The sequence below is a fragment of the Notothenia rossii genome (assembly GCF_949606895.1).
Source record: "Notothenia rossii genome assembly, chromosome: 5".
In the NCBI taxonomy this organism is placed as follows: Eukaryota; Metazoa; Chordata; class Actinopteri; order Perciformes; family Nototheniidae; genus Notothenia; species Notothenia rossii.
In genome coordinates this window covers 61,589,667-61,613,360 of record NC_136903.1, presented here as the reverse complement: position 1 = coordinate 61,613,360, position 23,694 = coordinate 61,589,667, and the positions used below count along the sequence as shown (strand labels likewise).

Below are 23,694 nucleotides of genomic sequence, written 5' to 3'. Positions count from 1 at the left end.
TACCATTTTCAGGCGATTTGTAATCTGTTCTAGAAAAACGATGTGTTTTTTAGGATTTCAAGAAGCATATAGAACAAACAATGGATGTATTTTATGAACATTTATCCATGCTGAAAGTAGATTTAGATGTGTTAGGAGTGAGATAGAGATTATTATCTAATATATACATCTGATGAAGCATTGCATGAAGTCTATTGATGATCAGAGGCTGTTGTTGGGGCTGCATAAACGTTTTTTATTTTTGTTTTGTAGAACATGCAGGCCTCAGAGAGTTAAACTTGGGCCTGCGACCATAGTTTTATTGTATTTTGTTTTGAAAATTCACAGCGGAGGTTTGTGTCGTTCTACATGCGGTGTATTTTGCATATCTCTCAGTAGCCAACAATCTGTGAGTCTGTTGGCTCGGACATAATCTTGTGTTTAAAATAATACTACATAATAAATGTAGTCTATATTTCATAATAAGAGGTGTAAAACCTGAGAGGATTTAAAATCGCATTTGAACTAAATGCTTATACAATCTGTAGTTGTATTTGTATTGTTGATTTAATGTGTGAACGAGGCGATATAGAGAAGGTTAAGCTGTCATTATTAGGCTGTAATTTGTTATATACTGTTGGAATGGGTAAACAGGCCTATTGTTTTTGGATATTTGTGGAGTTAGGTGGTCCATGAGTGTTTTTTATTGGTTAAGTGGTACTTGGTATGAAAAAGTTTGAGAAACACTGCGCTAGTGGATTGTCAAAGGGGGAGCCTCGTTGCGGGGAAATTATACAGATGGCTAGTCCGCACCTGAAAATGTCTATGCAAACGTTATTATTAATAATAATTTTAATTTTAATCAATTTTTTGTAATACTTTTTTAATTTTTTAATTTTAATTTTGTAATCATCTCGCGACCCCCACTCGGGGTCTCTCGACCCCCCAGGGGGTCGCGACCCCCACTTTGGGAACCCCTGTTTTAAATGACCACCCGTTCACTATTATTGACATTCAAGAGCAGCACACTGCTTCAGCTGGATACGTTTTCCTGTCGTTATTATAGCAGCTATCGGGTGGAATCAATGCATGGCCTAAAATCACTATAACATTTTTTTGATTATATGTAACCATGTCAGTGTCAACCACATTAGGTTTACTTTACCTGTTCCCTGTCTTGAGTGTGTGAAGGGTTAATGTTGCATGCCCTTTGGTCTCGCTTTTGATAAAAATAGAAATCGGGAAATTTGCTGAATTTTTGTCATACAGTAAAGGTGTGATGTCCAGTAAAAAGACTCTGTGCTCGATGGTAGATTGTTGTGGGGCTGTACATATTTCTCGAACTCCAATCTTAGCAATGTAACGGCTGTATAGAACAGACACAATCAGCCTGTAGATTGGTTCCCTAAAAGCCTCACTTTACAATTAGACCCTCCAGAAAAACGCGGGGAAAAAACATTGATTATGCGGGCTAAAATCCTTGATTATGCGGGCTGAAATCCTTGATTATGCGATTAAACATGCGGGGTTTTTATGTGATTTTATGCAGGAAATTGCGGGAGGTTGCGAAATATGCGGAAAGTTGCGAAAAATAATAGATATTTTTTTAAATATTGGGCTGTCTTATTTATTCTCTCTCACACACAACCTGCCACTAACGTTAAACCCCTTTCCTATTCAATTAAACACAGTCAATTTGTATTTATTGTAAAAGCAATTGGGCTATTTTAATCACACTCTCTCTCTCTCTCTCTCTCTCTCACACACACACACACACACACACACACACACACACACACACACACACACACACACACACACACACACACACACACACACACACACACACACACACACACACACACACACACACACACACACACACACACACACACACACACACACACTTCTCCGCCTCATTCTGTTTTCATTTACTCGTTCGTTATCTGACCAGCTTCAATCTTGTTGGCTACTCACTTCGTTTCTTGTAGCCCTCGAAAGGGTTTTGGAGGTTGGTGCCTCGGTGAACTTGAGTTGTTTGGCTTTCTTGTCCGCAGCAGCAGAAAGCATTTTCGAATGTTTGAATGAATCAAAGTGGGTCGTCACCGTCGATTTTCTCTAAGACTTATGCTCCAACACACAGTTGCACGGGGTGCAGAATAGTTTCCCCCCACTTTCGTGCAATACATCGGGGTACTGCTTTGCCCAGTCTTTAGCAGAAATGTTCGTCGGTAAATGAGATGGATCAGATTTTTTCATCTTGGTGTTTTCTCTCTCGTGTGAGTTCCTCACGTTCACTCTAAGGTGTTGTTTACCTTCTGTGATGCGCGAGCTGATGACGTCGCGTCATCATCATCACTACTTCACGTCAAGACGAGTTCACTTTTTTTTCTCTCAACTTTGTGTGGAAAAATGCGGGGATTATGCAACCTTTTGATAAATATGCGGCCTTTTAAAAATCTGCGCCATTTTGCTGTATTGCGGTAAATTCTGCGATCGCAGAATCGCGTTTTTCTGGATGGTCTAGCCAGCGGTTTTCAAAGTGTGAGGCGCGCCTCCCCTGGGGGGCGCCAGAGAGCTTCAGGGGAGGCGCAGCGTGAGACACAAAAGAACGAGAAAAAGACGAGTAAAGTGACACTTGCCCACTTGTGGCTTTCTGTGGAGACCGAGTTCCCCCACCTCGCCAAAAAGGCTGTAAAAGTGCTCATTCCCTTCCCCTCCACCTACCTGTGTGATTGCAGGTTTTCCGCATTGACTTTGATCAAAAGCAAGTACCGGTCAAGGCTGCAGCCAGAGGATGATCTGCGTTTATTCCTCTGTGCATCAAAGACGCAGACTCATTGTTCCCACTAAAGTAGGGGTGAGTGTAATAAGGAGGCAAAGTTGACGTTCAGTGTGTTACCGGGAGCATATAAGGATTTATCCACCATGTTGAAAATGTTAAAAAAAGTATGTCTTGAGAACACGGCGTGCGGAAATATACGGGTCGTGCTGCAGCTAGATGTGCCTGTCCTCTGTAAGAAGGTGTCGGCGACTGACATGCAAGGAAGAACGGCTGTCCACAGGCTGTTCCAACTTTAACAACTGTATTAACTTCCAGGGCAGTGAATTGAACATGCAATTGTAATTGGGTGTGTGGTATATTTTCATGCACGGACACGCATGATCCACAACACACAAACTGAACAACACTCAATTTTCCGATCGCTACCAGCGTCCTTGCGATCTTGTTATAATAACAAGTGCACGTTACTGATGCAATATGGTTGAGACCATTCGGGCTTATTCTAGAGGGGTGCAAGGAATAGTCCAAGTAGTGGGGGAGTTTTATAGAATATGTTTAAAACATAAAAATAAAAAAGTTTAAAAAAGTTATTGTTTAATGTTTTAAGGAGGTGACGCTACTCACCCAATCAAATCGGTGCAGTAAGCACGATAGATTCAAACACACACAGAGACACGACAAGAGGAGAGAAACAGTCGGAGTAATTTCAAATGGCGGAAGGTAGACAGCGAAAACAGAGCATTTAATTGCATTTTCTCTTACTGGACCTCTTTGAAATGCAATTGAATACCCCTGCATTATAGCAACAACAATAATAATAATAATAATAATAATAACAGCTATAATAATTGAGAGGGGGGGCGCGGCTGTTCTTATGTTCTCTGAGGGGAGGCTCACCTACCCACACTTTGAAAACCCCACTCTATACAATAAAAATTATGTATCTTCCTTCACAATAAAAGCCCTAGACATTAACATTGCATCATTGCTTACTAGAGCATTTTGCTAACAATCTTTTTTGTCTCTTGTAGGAGCCACATACTACTTGGGATTTACTCTCTAGAGGATCTGGAACAAAGGGTTGGCAGCAGGCTTCCCACCATGAATCCCCCCACCTACTGGGAGATCAGCAACAGCACCGGGGTAAGAATGTGTTTCTGGACGATCTGAATACAAGCCCCCCAGAATGGTCCCTAGAATGAGGCAAAAGAATGCACCATAATAAACAGAAAGAGACAAAGGGAGACTGGCTGAAGGGATGTAGGATGGGAGGGATGAAGGGAGTGATGGATGAGGGATGTAAGGAGGTAGGGATGAATGAATGAATATGGGACAAGGGGAGGGTGGGTCATGAGATCTGAGACAAACGAGGCCAGATATATTGACCAGCATAAGTAACTTAGCAATAATTAGAGGTTTGGTTGAGGTGTGGCCATGCTCATGAACCTAAGTTAAGAAATTAACTTCATCAATAATATAAACAGACATCCAAATAAGGCTGTTTTATATGTAATGTCAAATAAACAGAATGAAACACAGTTATCCTCAGGTGAATTGCAGGCTTAATATATATTTTACATTCTTGGTACTTCATTATTTATCATGTTATATCTGACTTGAGATGATCTCATATAAATGCCTCTTTATAGCTCCGCTTCAATCACAGAGACTCGAGTGTACATGTTGTCATGAAAACCGCCTCAGCAGATCAGACATTAATAACACACAATTTGAACGTTTCTGGTACTGTGTGACACATTTTAAGACTAGTTGAGAGTTAAATAGAAACATGTTTACACAATATTTGTATTCAACTGTTGCTGTTTTGTCTTCCAGGTGATTCGCATTGGAAATGCCTCCATCCGCACGCCCAACTTGCCTGCAATCAATGGCTACATCCACATCATAGACCATGTGAGAGTCTGGAGAGCTAGCAAGCAGAGTAGTGCAAAATACCAGAACACTTCCACTAGGAGAAACATGCAGCAGTTTAAAAAAGATGCAAATAAAGAAACGATAAACGAAACGCTGCAAATACATAACTCTGCAAGAAGCTTAAAACACAACCAAAACGGGGCCACAACTTATCATTGTGTAGTACATACTGATTGCACAATGTAGCTATGGAATAACGACACCATCGCCTTTCGAATTTGTTCCCTGAAAGTTTCACTTTCAATATGCAATTACAGTATGTGCCATCAGCTACGGTCTCCTGGGGAGATGAAGGCTTTATCTACAGCTCAAAGCTGATGAAAAAAATGCAGTGTGTCCTGTGTCCAATTAAAGTAGCAAGCGCTTGCACCAAAAGTCGCAATAGTCCCAAGATCACCTCATATGCTACATTGCGTATATGCAACTTTAATACGCATGATTTGCTGTGGTTGTGTTGGTGGCACCGATAGAGGGACTGCCTGCACACATGGCAAGATGAGAGGATAGGGACCCCGTGTTTGGTGGCAGAAGAGCTTTGGACTGTGATACCAGCATTGAGAATAAATAACAATAACTTATATTTTAATATACTGCTTGCTTTTTCCCTGATGGTCTCAATAAGTTGAAAAGGTGTCTTAGTTGGCTCTCATGAAAAAAGAGGGTGATCGGGTTGTCTTTGGCACAGTAGCGCTAGCGCCAACAGTAACTCTTAGAAACTCCAGAGGGAAACGTCTTTTATTGCCAGTCCAACAGGATGAAGGACGAGTAAGTCAGAAATAAATAGTTAAAGACGATCTTTTGAGGGTATAATATCAGTGCTTTCATTTCTTTCAAAACTATCCAATGAACTAAAACATTATTTTTGATTTATTTGAATGTTTGTTTGTTTGTGTTCAGATTCTGGCTCCCAGTCTCTCAGACCTTCCCCCTGAGCCGCCCACCCTGATGGAATTCCTGAACTCCTCCTCAAACTTCACTCTATTCAGGCAGTACGCTCTGGTAAGGAATTATAAAATGTAACCTTATTTCTTTGTTTTTTAGTTTGTTTTAATATTTTTGTTTGTGTGTGTTTTCTCACAGATGTACAATCTGTCACAAAAGCTGCATAGTTGTTGCCAGCGGTTCACCCTCCTGCTGCCCACAGACGATGCCATCAGGCAGCACCTCAGAGCGACTAACTCCTCGCTCATGGTTGGTCCAGATATTACAAACCTCCATTATGGTCAAAATAACACAAAAATGAGCTACAGCATAAATATCCTAACATCTACACTTGGCCTGAGCTCCTCTTGAGGAAAACTTTGAAACAAAAGGGAGAATATATATTTGATTTATTGATAGTGAACACTATAGTATCTCCTCATCTGAATACATACTGTCAACGGGTTCAACTTGATTTCTGCGTTGTAGATTAGCTAGCTGCTAGCTGCAGCCAGGTTAACAGAGATACAGTATACAGTATGAACACATAGATTAATCCTCTAGATTAATAGCTCTGTAATGACAAAAGTCGGTCCAACATTGGCACTATAATACCACTTGAATAAGCTAATATTTACAATAAGATAAGATAACACTTTGTTAATCCCTCTTAGGAAGTTTAGGTGTCAGAGCAGCTGCAGCAATAAGTTCACACAAGGATAATAAGAATAACATGTAAAAATGTAAGCAGCAGATAAGTGGGATTCTTCTTTAACTCGTCTTTTCTGTCTGTCTTTTTGTGTATCTCTGAATTTGTCCAGGAATCTGATGTGTTTAAGTACCATGTGGTTATCCATTTCCTGCTCTTCCCTCACCATCTGTCTGACGGTATATTAAAAAGTACCATGCTGGGAAACGAATACCAGGTCCAGTTCCACTTGGACAAGAACAACCAGGTAACAAAAGCTGGACCAGAACAAGCATTACAGTCATGGAATCAACCTTCCAGAAGCTTTCTCACACCAGAGTGTTAAAAAATAACATTTTTAAGAACACAGTGCTGCTTTTACATTCAGATTTGAGCTTGATTCACATCCAAGCAGCTAAAAAATGCTGTTAATTTCTATGAAAATCCAACCATCCATCATACTCAAATGTTTTTTCTGCAAATGAATTTCTGCAAGACTGACAGATACATGGAAAGAAAGAAATCAATCTAAAAACTGATTTCATGATACAATTATAATTACAAGTATCTATAATTCATAGTTTATTTGCTTATTAATGCAAACATACATTTATGTTCTTGTACATCTTTAGTCAAATATCCGACATTTGTTTCTTGTCTTCCAGACAGTTGTGAACGATGTTCCTCTTGATGGAACGTTCACTGAGACGCAGTTTGGCCTCATCCTATTCCTCCCTCAGGTCCTCAAAGTCCGTCGCAACAGATGCAGCAAGCAGGTCTACATTCAGGTCGAAGTAAGCCAGAGGGAGTGAAGGATGAATGGAAAGGTGGATGAATGAATAGAAAAGAGTATGGAATGATAGACAGAATGATGGATTTAGGATGGATTAATAAACGGATGGGTGGGTGGTTCCATTAAAAGTTATTTTGAAGCAAAGTGAAAAAGAGCTGGGTGAAGGTGACTAAAGGTCAGAGGTTGAGGTTATTAACAAAAAGTTGCTGTCATCGCTCTGAAACAATTTTGCCAATCACAGAGAAGTAAGGGGCCAAGGCTACACTCTGGCCCAGTTCCAAACCGCCCTCTACACCCTACCCCTCCGTTTGCAGAGGGTGCGCCACATTAAGTGCTGTTCCAAACCAACAAGTGTGGAGGGGGAGTGGGTTACCAGCCCTCCAACAGTGAGTCTGCATCGGTCCTGACTTCACCTGCTGCTCTACCTGACAGGACTCAATGCTGTGTGTGTCCGTCATGAAACACGCTGTTTACAAACAGTTCACTTATAAACTGCACAACAAGAGCTATTTAATATCTTCATGTATACAGATGTTAACAACCTCGTATTTGTTTAAACTTAGGATCATTTACTAATGTCTAGTCTAGAAAACGGTAAAAGTTGTGTATATTTACACAGACTTTTGCAACAACTAAGCGGCTTATAAACATCAGATTTTAAAACAAAATATGTTTACAAAAAAGATATGCCATAAAAGATTTTAAAGAGTTTATTTATTTATATTTTAATCAGAGAGATGCTGATTTGAAACCGTTGTTACATATGATGGCATTTCCTGTTTCTGCCGGAGAGAGGGGCGTTCGTCCCAAAGCTTGCTGCTGTATTTACACCCTCCACCTGAAAGAAGGAGGAGCCTCTTTCAGCTGAGAGTGTGACTACAGACGGAGTTCACTCCATCACGGAGGGGGAGTGGGTAGGGTGTGGTTTGGAATTGGGCCAAAGAAAACACTATCAATGAGAGCAACGCCATCGCCACTTCTGGGCAAAAGTACGGCCCCGTCCACTTTCCGGTGAATATAACATAACATAGAGCGAAGTGAAAAACAATAGTTTGTTCATGCCTAAAAGCTGCTGAGTCGTATATTGCAAATCAAACAACAAATAAATCCAGAGTAACGGTTTCTTTACTTCCTCTAAGAAAAAAGGACAATAAAAGAATCTACCGGTAATTCAGAATTCACAGTTTAAATGTTTGCCTGCTGCCTGGCACTGGCAAACTGACCGGACATCGATCCCCTATTGACTCAAATGAAACCAGTCGACGCAGATCATCAATCTCTAATAACATTGTTTAATGTTTGACTGTCTGACCATCGTAATTGGGCTCCTCTTAGATTAATAAAGGCGCGGTTTTATTCATTTTTTTATGTGATTGTCGTAAACTTTGGAATCTGTATTTACCACCATTCAAATGAACGCGAGTGTTTTCACCCAAAAAGGCGTGTGGCCTTGGGTAGAGGGAAAGTATCCCGCATGCGTTGCTCTCATCTAGCTGCAGGAAATCACAATATTACAAAAACAGTAGGGCGCTGCAATTCTAACACTACCACTTCTCTGCAGCCAGAGGCAATTGGTGGAATTTTTGTTTTTTACTTGTGTGTATTGGCGATATAAATAGATCATACAAAAGAAATGTTGTGTGTTTTTTTACGTTTATTTAACAATGCAAATTACGAAGCATGGTTAGCCAAGAGGATATTTTTCATCTTTATTCCCTGGACAGATGTTTCAAAGCCACTGTTACGGCCACAGCATGAAACCATTTGTGGCTCAGCCTCTGACACACCAAACCTGAGAGAGTTTATACCATTCTTTTATTTGTAACAAAATTCAAAGCAAGCTCAACCAAACTATGCAAGTCTTGAGAACTGGCCAATAAAAAAATTGCCTGGCGTTAAAAAATTATATTACAATTATATACAAGGTTTTGCATACGTCAGATAGTGTTTCAGTTGTAATTTAACTTTTTAATTTCTCATCATAATGGTCACATCATATCATAATTGATGTGAGTGCATAAGGGTGAGTTTTGCACCCTTATATTTAAAGAAAAAAACATCAAATTACAGTTCTCAAAGAAATCTGAAAAGGGAAAACAGATGCACGGGATTGATGAGTCTCCTGCATATACAGGCAGAATATTGATAACAGTTTATAGAGTTTAACTCATTCTGCAATTAATTAAGTAAGGGAAAATGTGCAGCGAGGCTGTCATTATGGGGACTAGAACACCCGACATCAGCCTAATTCCGCTTATTACACGGCCAGATACTAAACAAACCAACGATTCGACTCCCAATATTAATTGAAATTATTGTATTGACTTAAAGATTATTGTTCTCTGCTCCACGGCGTACCAATGGCTGGAACTGCGACAACAACGACTTTATGGCCGCACTGTCCAAGTGTGTTTACATTTTCTGATCCACTAACAAGTCCTTAAACACTGCAGAGCCCATACCGTGTTCCTGTTAGTGTTTACTTCCTTTCTGGTGATTTATCTGACGTCCATCGCTCCGCTTTTAACATATTTTTCTTTCTCTCTCTTTATCCTCCTTAGCAACGGTCATTATAGTGCTTGACAGCGGTCTGTACTACTGTAATAACAACCTAATGTGCACAATGTAGTAACTGCTTTTTTCGTCTTTTGTTTTCTTAGTTATGTTCTCTGTATTTTATATTTTTGTGTTATGTGTTATGTGTAACGTTGCTGCCTTCTTGGCCAGGTCAGCATTGTAAATGAGATTTTATCTCAATGCTTTTTATCTGGTTAAATAAAGGTTAAAAAAAAAAAAAAAAAAAAATCCCCTCTCTCACCTTTTCTTCAGGGACGGTGCACAGACTGTGAAGGACCACCTCAATGCCCTTTCTTCAAAAAACCAGTAAGAAAGCCGTTACAGTTCACAGGGCTGAGGGGCACGATAACATGAACACCTGCTGCTGCTTTATAAGGAAGCACAATGTTTGTCAAATCTATTACCTCCAAAAGTTACTTCTGAGACACGTCATATTATCGAGGGGTCGGATTTTCACTACTTGATTTTCATGGCAAAAATTATTTAGGATAACGATATTAGGAAGATGTATTTAGGAACGGAAAAATAGTTATAATGATATTGCTTTCAATCAAATTATTCTTTAACATAGTTTTTTTGTTTTTTTCTTATTTTTGGCAAATTAATTATACTTAATGTAGAGTAGAGAAAGGTGGAGAGACAAAATCAACAATTATATATATAATGGTAACTGAAAAGGCAACCTGACTATAACCATATTTTTGTAATAGTTAATTGTGTGTAAAATATAAGCCCGAAATGTAATTGATGGCCTAATGCTATTGTGCTTTTATTGAGTGGATTTTTACTTTTAGTGTTATGTCATTTTATTATTATTACTATTATTATTATACAAATTTAATTATTTGTATTATAATAATTTACACCCGTTGCTTAGTGATTTTCAGCTTCCTTCTGGATGGAGCTTTATAGTTCCTAGGTTTTGAACAAATCCTTATTCCAGCAACTATTTCTTAGATAAACAAGTTTTATCAACATGGCACAGATGCTTAATTGTGTGTAAAAATGAATAACTTGTGTACGGTGGCCAGCAGGAGTAAAGGCGCTACAACAGCACAGCCCTAATCTGGATTTGGCTTTTAGTGCATTTTACAACTTTTACACTCTAAAGATTCAAATAAGGGCTATACAAGTGTTTATACTGGGTTGATGATTTAATGTAATGTAGTTGATTTAAGTTTAAAAAAATGTATCCGCTGATTGCAAATATTATAACACAAATGCGCCGAAACACATGCATATCAAGCAAAATCTGGACGAAACATGTGCAGCGTTTACTAAAAGCACTGCATAAACGAAACGCTGCAAATGAAACAACGCTGCAAGAAGCTCAAAACACAACGGAAACACGGACTGTAAAAAGGGATGCACACTGCTTGGACCAGAGCATTGGTGACGTTCAGGGACTATAAAGTTGGCGCGTTTACACTTGACAGCCACCACTAACTGCAAACCAAATCTACCTACGGGTACAAAATAAACCTGCACCTGAAAGCAACTTTTAAATTCTCACATTTACAGAGTGAGGGTTGGGAGGAAATGGTGAGGTTTAACCATGCTGTGCTTTGCCGGTGGTATTATTTGCAACACACAATGGGGAAGAAAACATCTGTTTCCTGTGTTCTGTGACGGTTCTCATTTTGTTTTTCTAATGTATTCCACGGCAGATCAAAGAGAAGTTTCCTGTCAACATGCGACCCAACTGTAGTTACAGGAAGCGATTCGGATCCAGGAGGAAGTCAGTGCGAGGCTGTGTCATCAAATGTATTCGGGAAAGCAGGGTATGCTGACACTGTAGTTTCACCTGTAGTTTGATTTGCATATTGAGTAGGCTCTACTGGTTGTGGTTTTGGAGTCATTTTTATTAAATTCTGCAGACTTTCCCTCTTACCTGTAGTTGTATTAATGAAACTACACGGTTTTGATGTGATTTGCCCAGTGATTGAGATTTCGGCTATAGAGATGTCTGCTTTTTCTTGAAAATAATAGAACTAGATTTTACTCAGCTTGTGATGCCTAAAAATTCATCTGAAAAACTCAACGGCAATTTCTCTTTCCAGAAATAGATAGTCCACACAGCTTGAAGTAGACAGTTTCATGTATAGGAACAACTTTCTTTATACCCAACTGGACCCGCCAAAAAACATGAACCTCTATTTATAACATATTGTTTTATATTTCATTGGTTATATTTCCTTTTAGATAATTTAAGTTGATTATTTTAATTTTATTAGCTTTCACACATTTTTAACAGATTTTTCTTTTTTTTAAACCGTCTATTAAATAAATTCTCTACAATGTAATTTAATATTTAAATATTCATGCATATGGTTAAAAGTGTTATTTAAAGGTGGGGTATGTAAGTTTGAGAAACCGGCTCGAGATACACTTTTTGTTATATTCCATGGAATGCTCTTAACATCCCGATAGAATAGAATATCTGAAGTACTTTGACAACAAATCCATAAAAAAATGTCATCTGTGGAAGCCGTAGTACTGTAAAAAGCAAGATCAATCATCTGAGCCGGCCCGTCTAAAATAACTGGATGGCCTACCTGCCTGTCAGCCTTCCATCTGTGCACAAACTTATCTCGTGCCCTCATTGGTGATGTGCGCGTTCGTGTGTGTTGGAGGAGGGGCTCTGTAAGGAAGTAGCAGATTTCTTCCGGCTGTCTATTTTCAAATTCTAGCTGGTTTATCCAAAATGACCTACTGTTGGTTAAATTCAATGTTTAATTTGTAAGTCTTGATGGGCAGGGTACCTTTTTTGAGTAATGCAGCCTTTCAGAGAGCTGAAAACTCTTCTTCATTGGTATCATTGCTTTATTACATTTGTGCTGTTCGCCAGCACTGTTACAGTACAAATAAATAAAAATACATTAATAAATAATAATATTAATCAGAATATTAATATTGATTGTTTGTCATGTAGGATCTCTCCTGTTGCCCCGGTTACTACGGCCACGAGTGCTTCAAATGCCCGGGAGATGTTGGCAGCAGGTGCTCCAATCACGGGGAGTGTCAGGACGGTAACCTCGGCAACGGGGAGTGCCGTTGCTTCGAGGGTTTCCACGGCACTGCGTGCGAGGACTGTGAGCCAGGACGATACGGAGTCAACTGCTCCTCCAGTGAGACATACATACAGACACGCACGCACGCACGCACGCGCGCGCGCGCGCACACACACACACACACACACACACACACACACACACACACACACACACACACACACACACACACACACACACACACACACACACACACACACACACACACACACACACACACACACACACACACACACACACACACACACACACACACACACTCAAAGAAGCATAAGAGATAAGAAGATAAGATAAGATAAGAAGTAATTTATTGACCCCAATATGGGAAATGTTTGTGTTGCAGCAGCATAAAAAGACATGGCATTGTACAATACAAATCAACAGACAAGAAATAAACAAGAAAGTAGAAAATAGACAAGTTGAATTTACAAATTAACAATAACAAGATGTAAACCAAGGTATTATATAGGGTTCAAGGTTCTGTATTTAGTGCGCGCGCGTGCGGCTGATTCCAAATATCAATAATGTATGTGTCCAATACACCATTGACTGGTGCATTGGTGCATGTGTGTGTTACAGAATGTGTGTGTGACCATGGGAAGTGTGAGGACGGTCTGGCAGGAAGTGGAAGGTGTGTGTGCTATAAAGGTTGGAAAGGAGCTTCCTGCTCTGCAGGTAAGAATAACAAACCTGCACTCACCCACACTTTGAAATTATAACCACACTCAATATTTTTCCCTACCTCTTATCACCTGAAATCTTTCTGTTCTGTGTGTGTGTGTGTGTGTGTGTGTGTGTGTGTGTGTGTGTGTGTGTGTGTGTGTGTGTGTGTGTGTGTGTGTGTGTGTGTGTGTGTGTGTGTGTGTGTGTGTGTGTGTGTGTGTGTGTGTGTGTGTGTGTGTGTGTGTGTGTGTGTGTGTGTGTGTGTGTGTGTGTGTGTGTGTGTGTGTCAGAGATCAAGGATGATGCCTGCGGAGGAGTGTGTGATGAGAATGCCAAGTAAGTCCTACATTGGTGTGACTACATCTGGTTTGTTTGTGTGTGTGTGTGCAGAAAACACCTGGCTGATATTATTTACTTTTCACCACTTTATTAGAGAACTCACGCTATACCACAGAAACAATGTAACATAAAAAAAATCTCTTTCTTTGGCTGCTGTGGGATTATTCGATTTAAGTCCACTATCTTTAAGGCAAAGTAGCTAATGTTCAGTGTCCGTTAAAAAAAAAACGTGTAGATATATATAAAAAAAAAAATGCCAAAAGACATGCAAATGAGGAAACATTCACCATCCTGGCGAAACATGCGCAGGGTTTACTGAAAGCACTGCATAAACGAAACGCTGCAAATAAATAACGGAAAGAGAAAAAAAAAAGTCAGGATAACGGGACGAGAAAGTTTCTCATGAGATACTAACTTGTGTGTGCGAGATTTTTTTGGGGAGAAAGTTACCGGTGTGCCAAGGAGGAAGTGAAGCGCACAGGACACAACCATTTCATTGCAGACTGTTATGTTTACGTGGGGAAATGACAGTGCATTATTTGAAATATATTTCATACTCAGACTTCACTTAGACTTCAACGTTGGGGGGAGGGGCAGTCCGCTCTGTGTGTGTGTTCTGAGTGTTTGTTTCCCTATAAAACAGCTGCGGGGGAAGCAGGTACTCTGCGAGTCACGGAAATTAATTCATAGATCAAAGCAGACTGGTTTACAGACTCTCCTGTTTTGCCAATCCGGTGCTTAAACCAATAGCTCTACACCCCTGGCCGAAATGTCCATAAAATTAAGTCTGACTTCAAAATATAGTTTATCTCAAATAATGTATGCTCTGTCATTTCCCCACGTAAACATAACAGTCTGCAATGAAATGGTTGTCTGTGTGTTCCACTTCCTGGAAACGGATTAGTTTCTCGTGCGCACGAGAAACAAATCCGTTCTCCTGACTTTATTTTTTTTCTCTCTCCCTTTTTTTTTTTTCCATGTCCCTTCAGGGGCTCCGTACAAAACACAACAGCAATGGGGACACTAAAAAGTGAAGCACATAGCTGGGACCGGAGCGGTTGTTGACATTTAGTGTTTTCATTCATAACACTCCGTTCGATGTCACACTATGGGATGCGCCTCAACGCATATGCCAACAGAAGCATGAATCTCATTACGCCAATCCTGATTGGCTGGTGATCTTGACGTCTACGTCAGGGAATCCACCCACCCTATAAGTAGCTTGCGCTACGACGCAGCGTCATTCAAACACTTCTTCTCGCTTCAGAGCACATCTCGAATTATCAGTAGACGGGCTAGCTTAACAGTCCACAGACTGAAACCAAAGCTAACATTCGGTCGACGGACGCTTGCCGGTGACTTTTTTGCTTTGCAAGAAGACTGAACAATATTAACACACCAGTTAATATCGTAATCTGCCTCGCCGTTTCTTTCTTTCGAAATTACGGTAAGGTTTGATTTTTTCTTCAAGCTAGTAACATACCTGTTGCTAGCTTTTCTTCCCTCCACACTGACACCACGGTAGCGAGGACGTTCTCTTTTCTCTCTCACACCGGAGGAGACGGAGATAAAAACAAAAGGTATTAACACACCAGTTAATATTCTTGAAAGAATAAAATCTACGCCATCGCTTTTTCCTTTCGGATTAACGACAAGGTTGGATTTTTTTCTCAGTAACGTACCTGTTACTAGCGTGTCCACTCCACGCCGACACCCCGGCGAACAAAGATGGACCCTTCTCTCCCTCACACCAGAGGAGTCAGGGACTCGGAGGCTCGGCTATGCGGCTGCGGGTTTAAGATCTCAGTCACAGACTCACACCAGGTCTGCTCGTCCTGCCTCGGGCTGGAACACGCCCAGGAGGCTTTCGATAACCCCGGCTCGTGCGGGCATTGTGCCCGCTTCACCTTTAAGAGCCTCCGCCGACGGCTAGCATGCCAAGCTAGCTTGTCGGGACAGGACCCCCTCATGTCCGCTGATTCGCCGGCTGGCAATCAAGACATGCCCCGCGCTTGTCAAGCTGGGGCTCTCAACTGGACCTCACCATGGTTCCACCCGCGGAGGATGTCCTGGAGTTGGACTATATGGAGGAAGAAGAGGATGCCTCTGAATTCCTCCTGTCCAACTCGGATGAGCACGAAGATGACATCTTCGTTTCATCGCCTCAGGCTGCAAAGCCGGGAGCGATGTCCGCTCTCCCGGGTGAAAGCATACCAGCTTCGCCCTGCCTAAGTATGGACTTGCAGGCCGTGTGTCAACGCGCTGCGTCCAGGCTGGACATCCCATGGCCTGAAGTGGCCAAGGAGACATCCAGATCTTGCTACGAGGGGAAGCAATTGCCCCAAGCAGCGAGGACGAAGAGGCAGCTCCTTCCAGTCTTTCCCGAGATGCTGGACGAGGTGTCTGTCTCGTGGAGAGACCGCCCTTTCAGCAACAAGGCCCCAATCCAGGGTGCCTCCTCCCTGGACTGTGACGTTATGGAGAGGCTCGGCCTGCTCCGCATGCCGCCCATGGAACCGCTGGTGGCAGCCCACCTCCAACCGAGGCTGGCTACGACACCGAGCAGGAACCCCACGCTACCGGCAAAGGCAGACCGTTTTCAGTCAGTGATGACCAAACGGGCCTATAAAGCCGCAGCTTTGTCCGCCAGGGCACTCAACGTCTCCTCGCTGCTGACCGCCTACCAGGCGGAGCTCTGCGAAGACTTGTCGAGCAAACCTGAGCCTACCGTGTGGGACGAGATCGCAGCGATCACGGACATTTGCCTCCGTGTGCAGCGCTGTGCAGTCCAAGCCACAGGCAAAGCACTGGGAATTATGGTGGTACAGGAGAGAGCCAGGTGGCTCAACCTGACGAACCTTCCGGACCGGGAAAAAGAAGAGGTTCTGGACATGCCTATTGTTCCAGAGGGCATATTTGGCTCCGCTCTAGCTTCAATGCAGCTGAGATGCGAATCAAAAAAAGAATGAAGACGAGGCTCTCCAGCTCTGTCTCCCCCGAAGGGTCCAGCCGCCACCTTTAACGGTCCCGTGGCAGGGCTTCACTCAAGCTGCCTCAAGTCCTGCCCGGTTCAAGATACCGAAGCAGCAGAGACCACAGCCCGTCCCGGGTCCCCAGCCCAGACACGAGGCGAGGGTGAGCTGGCCAAGAAGATCTCCGGTTCCGGCAGCTGCCGCTCAGGCACAGCCGACCCAGGTTTTCAGCCACCAGGTGAGGAAGAAGAAGCGGGCGGCCTGACAGCCTCCTCTGCTCTCCTCGACGAGAGAGCTGGAAGTTCCCTGTTCCCCAGCTCCAGAACACGTTCCAGTGTTAGATGCTCATGTGTTTTCGGGGTGCCATCATGCCCCCATCTTCCCGCCGCCTCGAGTGATGCCAGAACGTCATCCTCAAGTTCGCGCCATAAGGGAAATGGACTTAACATCAAAGAGAGCAAGTTCCGCTGCCTGTTTAAGTCACACAAACACATGTCATCATTATTGTTTCCTAATAAATCATTTTCCACTGTCGTTTCCAGGCTTGAAGCCAAGGGCGCAGTCAATAAAAATGAAAAGAAATACAATAAAAACAATAAAACAGTCTGTCGTCTACCCCTCTTTTGAGAGCGGCTACGGCCTCTCTTAAAAGGCGGACATTAGACGGGATTGTGAAGGCACCACCGCCACGCGCATGCGCAGTGTCGGCCGGGGTTGTCAACCTGGGGTACCACCATGTTCAGACACTAGAGGGCCCCATAACACAACAAATAAAGACACAGAGGGCAGACGACAGAGATGTGACATCTCCGCTCGCTTTAAGAAGCGAAAGGTGGAAGATGCTCACAGATTCTGCTTGGGTTTTCAAGACAGTAACACGGGGCTACAGGCTCCAATTAGCTGTCACCCCCCCTTGCTTCTCGGGAATTCTGTATTCACAAGCCCGGGGAGAGTCGGCCCATATTCTAGAGCAAGAGATTTTGTCGCTACTAGAAAAGAAGGCTATATCGATATTACCCGCCGAACAGAGTCAGAGCGGCTTTTATTCCAAGTATTTCCTCGTTCCCAAACGGGGAGGGAACGGAATTCGGCCTATACTAGAATTGAGAGCTCTGAACAAATATCTCAAAAGATACAAATTCAGAATGCTCACTCACACATCTCTGCGTCTTTGCGCCAGAACGACTGGTTCACATCAGTCGACCTGAAAGATGCGTATTTCCACATCCCAGTATATTACCCACACAGGAAATATCTGAGGTTCGCCTTTCAGGTTGTCTGTTACGAGTACAGAGTCCTTCCCTTCGGTCTGTCTCTCAGCCCGCGAGTGTTTGTACGATGTACGAAAGCCGCGATAGCCCCGTTAAGACAACAGGGTATTCGCTTGGCAACTTATCTGGACGACTGGCTGCTTCTCGCACAGTCGGAGCAAGAGGCTATTACGCAGACGAATGTCCTCGCAAAACACCTGCTCGATCTGGGTTTCGTAATAAACACAGAAAAGAGCATGTTGTCCCCAGCCCAGACTGTACTCTTCCTGGGCCTACACCTGAATTTGGTGCCCTTTACAGCCCGCCTGTCAGCAGAAAGAGTGAAAGCCTTCAGAGCTTGCCTCGCTCATTTCCGGCTACATAAATATGTTCTCTTCAGATCATGTCTGCGATTACTGGGGCTCATGGCGTCAGCCATCCTGGTGGTACGACTGGGGCGCTTAATCATGAGGGAGTTTCAGCGCTGGGTAGCTGCCCTCAGACTGGACGCGCGGAGAGTGAGGGTCACTATGAAATGCGTAATGGCACTGCGCCACTGGCTACACCCGACTTTTCTAGTACGGGGCGTGCCTATGGGTGCTGTCCTATCGCGGAAGGTGGTCACCACAGACGCATGTCTGACGGGCTGGGGGGGTATATACGAAGGTCGACCTGTGAGGGGTCTCTGGAGCAGAGACCTCCAACGGTCACACATAAATTATCTGGACCTTTTAGTGGTGTTCCTCACCCTAAAACGCTATCTGCCTTTTCTCAGAGGACATCATGTCCTCGTGAGGACAGACAACACGACCAAAATATCGCATATAAACCGCCAAGGGGGTTTGCGTTCTCTCCAGTTACACATGCTGGCACGCAAACTGATCTTATGGAGCTGCGGACGTCTCCTCTCTCTGAGAGCGACGCACGTACCAGGAGTGATGAACCTCGGGGCAGATCTGCTGTCCAGAGGTGCACCACTATATGCAGACTGGACTCTACATCCAATGGTTGTGAGTCAGCTGTGGGTGCATTACGGCCGAGCCGCGGTAGATCTGTTCGCATCAAAAGAAAATGCTCAATGTCAGCTGTTCTTTTCAATGCGCGATTTAAACGCACCGTTAGGCGTGGACGCGCTCGCGTACGTTTGGCCTCCGGTCCTTCTGTACACGTTCCCACCCCTGGCTCTGATACCCCCAACTCTGGCCAGAGTGAGAGAACAACGCCACACACTGATCCTGATAGCTCCGCACTGGCCTTTAATGTATTGGCTGGCGGACATATATCAGCTGCTGTGCGGGCAGCCGTGGCAGCTCCCACTATGCAGGGACATACTGTCTCAGGCGGGTGGGATGATCTTTCACCCACACCCAGAGCGCTTGGCACTATGGGCCTGGCCCGTGAGTGGTAAAATCTGAATACAGTGGGGATCCCTCAGAAGGTGATAAACACTATTCAGAGTGCAAGAGCTTTCTCCACCAGGTCTCTCTATGACTGTAAGTGGAAGGTGTTTGAGGAGTGGTGCCTTCAAAAAGGACACATCTCTTTTAAATGTCCTGTCGGGGTGATTTTATAATTTCTACAGGACCTAATTGATAAACACGGAGCTTTATCTACGATCAAAGTGTACCTGGCTGCTATTGCTGCATGCCATGTGGGCTTTGAGGGAAAGACGGCTAGCCAACATCCTTTGGTCTGCCGTTTTATGAAAGGGGCTCGCAGGCTCCTCCCTGTTTCCAGGTCACTGGTGCCCTTATCGGACTCCGCAGTGGTTTTAGATGGGCTCACTCGACCTCCATTTGAACCCCTGGAAGAAGCTGACATGAAACACCTGTCACTGAAGACAGTGCTGTTACTGGCTCTGGCATCTGCCAAGCGACTCAGTGACATTCATGCGCTCTCTGTACATCCTTCATGCACTCAGTTTGCCCCGGGGCAAACGACAGTGTTGCTGAAGTCCAACCCTGCCTTTATACCTAAGGTGGTTGGCTCATGTACCCCCATTGACATTGTGGCATTTCCTCCGCCGCTGTGTTCCTCTGAGGAACAGCGGCCGAATTTGCTGTGTCAAGTTTGTGCTTTACGCACCTATATGGACAGGTCAAAAGAGTTTAGTTGCAATGACCAACTCTCTATATCCTGGGCTAACTCTCAGACGGGCAAGCCCGTTACCAGGCAACGGCTCTCCCACTGGATTGTGGAAGCGATTGTTCTGGCTTATACGAGTCAGGGTTTGCAGGCACCAACGGGCCTGCGTGCTCATTCTACTCGTGGACTGGCTACATCCTGGGCTTTGTTCAAGGGTGTTTCCATCCAAGACATTTGTGCAGCAGCGAGCTGGTCCTCCCGGCTCACTTTTGTCCGCTTTTACAGGCTAGATGTCTCTGCTCCAAGTGTGGCCCGCGCAGTGCTGGGCCCCGTGTTGAGACAGGGTTCCACCTGTTAAGTTCTGGTTGTTTTGGTGATTTTCGAGATAAGCATGTCTAGCAACACGGGAGTTTCAATATCCCATAGTGAGACATCGAACGGAGTGTTATGAATGAGAACTATAGGTTACTTACGTAACCCCAGTTCTAAGAGTAACATGAAGTGAGATGTCTCACCAGACGGCCCTTCTTGCTAAGGCGAAGCGAGAAGAGGTGCTTATTTTGAATGACGCTGCGTCGTAGCGCAAGCTACTTATAGGGTGGGTGGATTCCCTGACGTAGACGTCAAGGTCACCAGCCAATCAGGATTGGCGTAATGAGATTGATGCTTCTGTTTGCATACGCGTTGAGGCGCATCCCATAGTGAGACATCTCACTTCATGTTACTCTGAGAACTGGGGTTACGTAAGTAACCTATAGATTTTATAGTTTAGGCCAACACTCACTTTTGGCAGAGTTGGTCTGCTTTATAATTGTAAGCGTTTTGTCAGTATATTTGAAATGACTAGGTTAGCTATAATAGCTATCTAGCTTACAGTAGATCTACAATAATATCTGAAGGAATCATACGTTCACATTGTTAAAATAATCCAATACAATTTACATTTTAGGTATATTTTATAATATAACAATTTATAATCCATTTTCTGAACTTCAACAAGCGCTCCGGTCCCAGCTGTGTGCATCACTTTTTGGTGTCCCTGTTTCTGTTGTGTTTTGAGCTTTTTGCAGCTTTTTTTTATTTGCTGCATTTTGTTTATGAAGTACTTTTAATCAATGCTGCACATGTTTTGTCAAGTTGGTGAATGTTTTATAAATTATGTGCTTGTGCTCTTAAGTTGGTAAAGATGTGTCCTCATTTGCATTTGTTTTGGCAAATGTGTTATTTTCATTGTTTTTGAAAATGCAGCGTGTTTCTCCTAATCGAAGTGCTCTGGGCCGTTTTAACTCGTTTTACCTGTTGGCCTGCCATGCTCAAGGGGCTTTGACAGGCGCTTAATCTAGAGTTAATTGCCACGTTTGCAGCAAAGTGTCTGAGTTTACAGTCCTTTATACTTAACACTGTGGCACTCAAGCCCATTGGTTCCTACTGAATTTTTTTTCTCCAAATGATTCACAAATATATAGTTTTATTTTAACTGTAATTTAAACAATAATCAAACAGCAAATACCGCACTTGTTTCCTTGACTTCACTTGTACTGTGTTGAGCGGATGATTTTATCCACATCTGGTGCTCTAGTATTTGTGGCAGCAAGACTGTTAACTGGGATTTAGACAAAATACTGAACCTCTTTGTATGTGTAAGGCAATGAAGGACATGTGACCCAGTTTAGCAGTGTAGCTTATCCATGGTTTTTTAAAATAGTTTTTGGACAATAGTAAAGCTCCACGGCAGAGGCAGAAGATGTATCATGTGTTAGTGGATAATTTAATTGCTGTTTTGAGTCTCTTTTTAACAGGATTTGTTGACAATAAGGAAAATATCAGCAGACCAGATTTAGTGAAGGGATGCTTTTAATATTACACAATAAGTCCAGAGGATGTTTCAGGGACACAAACTACCAACATCTTGGAATAAAGTCTCAAAGATGGACACTCAGCCTTCATTGACAAAAAGGAAGCTCAATGGCATAACTATAATAATAATAATACATCTAAAAAATAATTATTGAAGAATGTCCTCTCCTGCAGCTGTATAACAGGACCACAGGGTACGGCTGCTGCCTGTGTGTGTGTGGCTGGATATGAAGGCAATGGAACTCACTGCAAAGGTAAAGACACACACACACACACACACACACACACACACACACACACACACACACACACACACACACACACACACACACACACACACACACACACACACACACACACACACACACACACACACACACACACACACACACCTAATGTACTTACTTACTTTTACTCTGTGTCTCTCAGAGCTGGAATTGTGCAGCAGGTCTAACGGTGGTTGCTCAGAGTTTGCCAGTTGCAAGAAGGCCTCTGCAGGAGAGAGGACTTGTTCCTGTAAAGAGGGTTACACCGGAGACGGGGTCATCTGCCTGGGTATGTAGTCCGGATCGGTATGTAGGCCTGCATGATTATCATCATCCTTCTGGACCTGTCTGCTGCATTCGACACGGTGAACCATCGGATCCTCCTTCGCACTGTCCAAGAACTTGGAGTTTCAGGCACTGCACTTTCCCTCCTCACCTCATACCTCAACGACCGCACCTACAGGGTTACTTGGAGAGGGTCCGAGTCCGACCCTTGTCAATTAACTACAGGGTACCCTCAGGGCTCGGTTCTTGGTCCCCTCCTCTTCTCCCTGTACACAAACTCGCTCGGGTCTGTCATTAGCCCGCATGGTTTTTCATACCACTGCTACGCTGACGACACCCAACTAATTCTGTCCTTTCCCCGCTCAGAGACCCAGGTCGTCGCACGCATCTCTGCTTACCTAGCAGACATCTCTCGGTGGATGTCTGCTCATCACCTCAAGCTCAACCTTGACAAGACTGAACTGCTCTTCCTTCCGGGAAAAGATTGTCCCACTCTTGACCTAACAATCAACATCGGCACCTCTGTTGTTTCCCCGACTCAGACTGCAAGGAATCTGGGTGTGGTCCTAGATAACAAACTGTCCTTCACTGCAAACATCGCTGCTACAACCCGCTGCTGCAGATACACGCTTTACAACATCAGGAGGATACGTCCCCAGCTGACCCAGACATCAGCGCAGATTCTGGTCCAGGCTCTCGTCATCTCACGCCTAGACTACTGCAACTCCCTCCTGGCTGGTCTACCTGCATGTGCCATCCGACCTCTGCAGCTCATCCAGAATGCAGCGGCTCGTCTGGTCTTCAACCTTCCCAAATTCTCCCACACCACACCGCTCCTCCGCTCCCTTCACTGGCTTCCAGTAACTGCTAGAATCCACTTCAAGACACTGGTACTTGCGTACCATGCTGCGAATGGATCTGGCCCTTCCTACATCCAGGACATGGTTAAACCGTACACCCCAGCACGTGCACTCCGCTCTGCATCAGCCAAACAGCTCGCTGCACCCGCACTGCGAGGGGGACCCAAGTTCCCGTCAGCAAAAACACGTGGGTTTGCTATCCTGGCTCCAAAATGGTGGAATGAGCTCCCCATTGAAATCAGGACAGCAGATAGCTTACACATCTTCCGACGCAAACTGAAAACTCATCTCTTTAGACTCCACTTCGAGCGATAGAATTACTAACAAAGCACTTATATACTAATAAAGGGCTGGCTTTCTAAATGCCA

At 43.6% G+C, this 23,694-nt stretch overlaps 1 protein-coding gene across 5 annotated transcripts in view; it reads left to right on the top strand.

Moving 5' to 3' along the window:
- Positions 1–23,694, top strand: part of stab1 (stabilin 1) — a 161,778-nt gene that overhangs the window by 42,029 nt on the left and 96,055 nt on the right. For 4 of the 5 annotated variants that reach the window (XM_079682469.1, XM_079682470.1, XM_079682471.1 and 1 more), the window contains 13 exons: positions 3,796–3,907; positions 4,601–4,678; positions 5,597–5,698; positions 5,780–5,890; positions 6,442–6,576; positions 6,974–7,102; positions 9,931–9,984; positions 11,346–11,459; positions 12,611–12,806; positions 13,329–13,424; positions 13,703–13,748; positions 22,090–22,169; positions 22,345–22,470. In XM_079682469.1, the coding sequence (XP_079538595.1) occupies positions 3,796–3,907; positions 4,601–4,678; positions 5,597–5,698; positions 5,780–5,890; positions 6,442–6,576; positions 6,974–7,102; positions 9,931–9,984; positions 11,346–11,459; positions 12,611–12,806; positions 13,329–13,424; positions 13,703–13,748; positions 22,090–22,169; positions 22,345–22,470 (1,379 nt within the window). The remainder of the gene's footprint in view (positions 1–3,795; positions 3,908–4,600; positions 4,679–5,596; positions 5,699–5,779; positions 5,891–6,441; positions 6,577–6,973; positions 7,103–9,930; positions 9,985–11,345; positions 11,460–12,610; positions 12,807–13,328; positions 13,425–13,702; positions 13,749–22,089; positions 22,170–22,344; positions 22,471–23,694) is intronic. The other variant, XM_079682472.1, reaches the window with a different exon arrangement.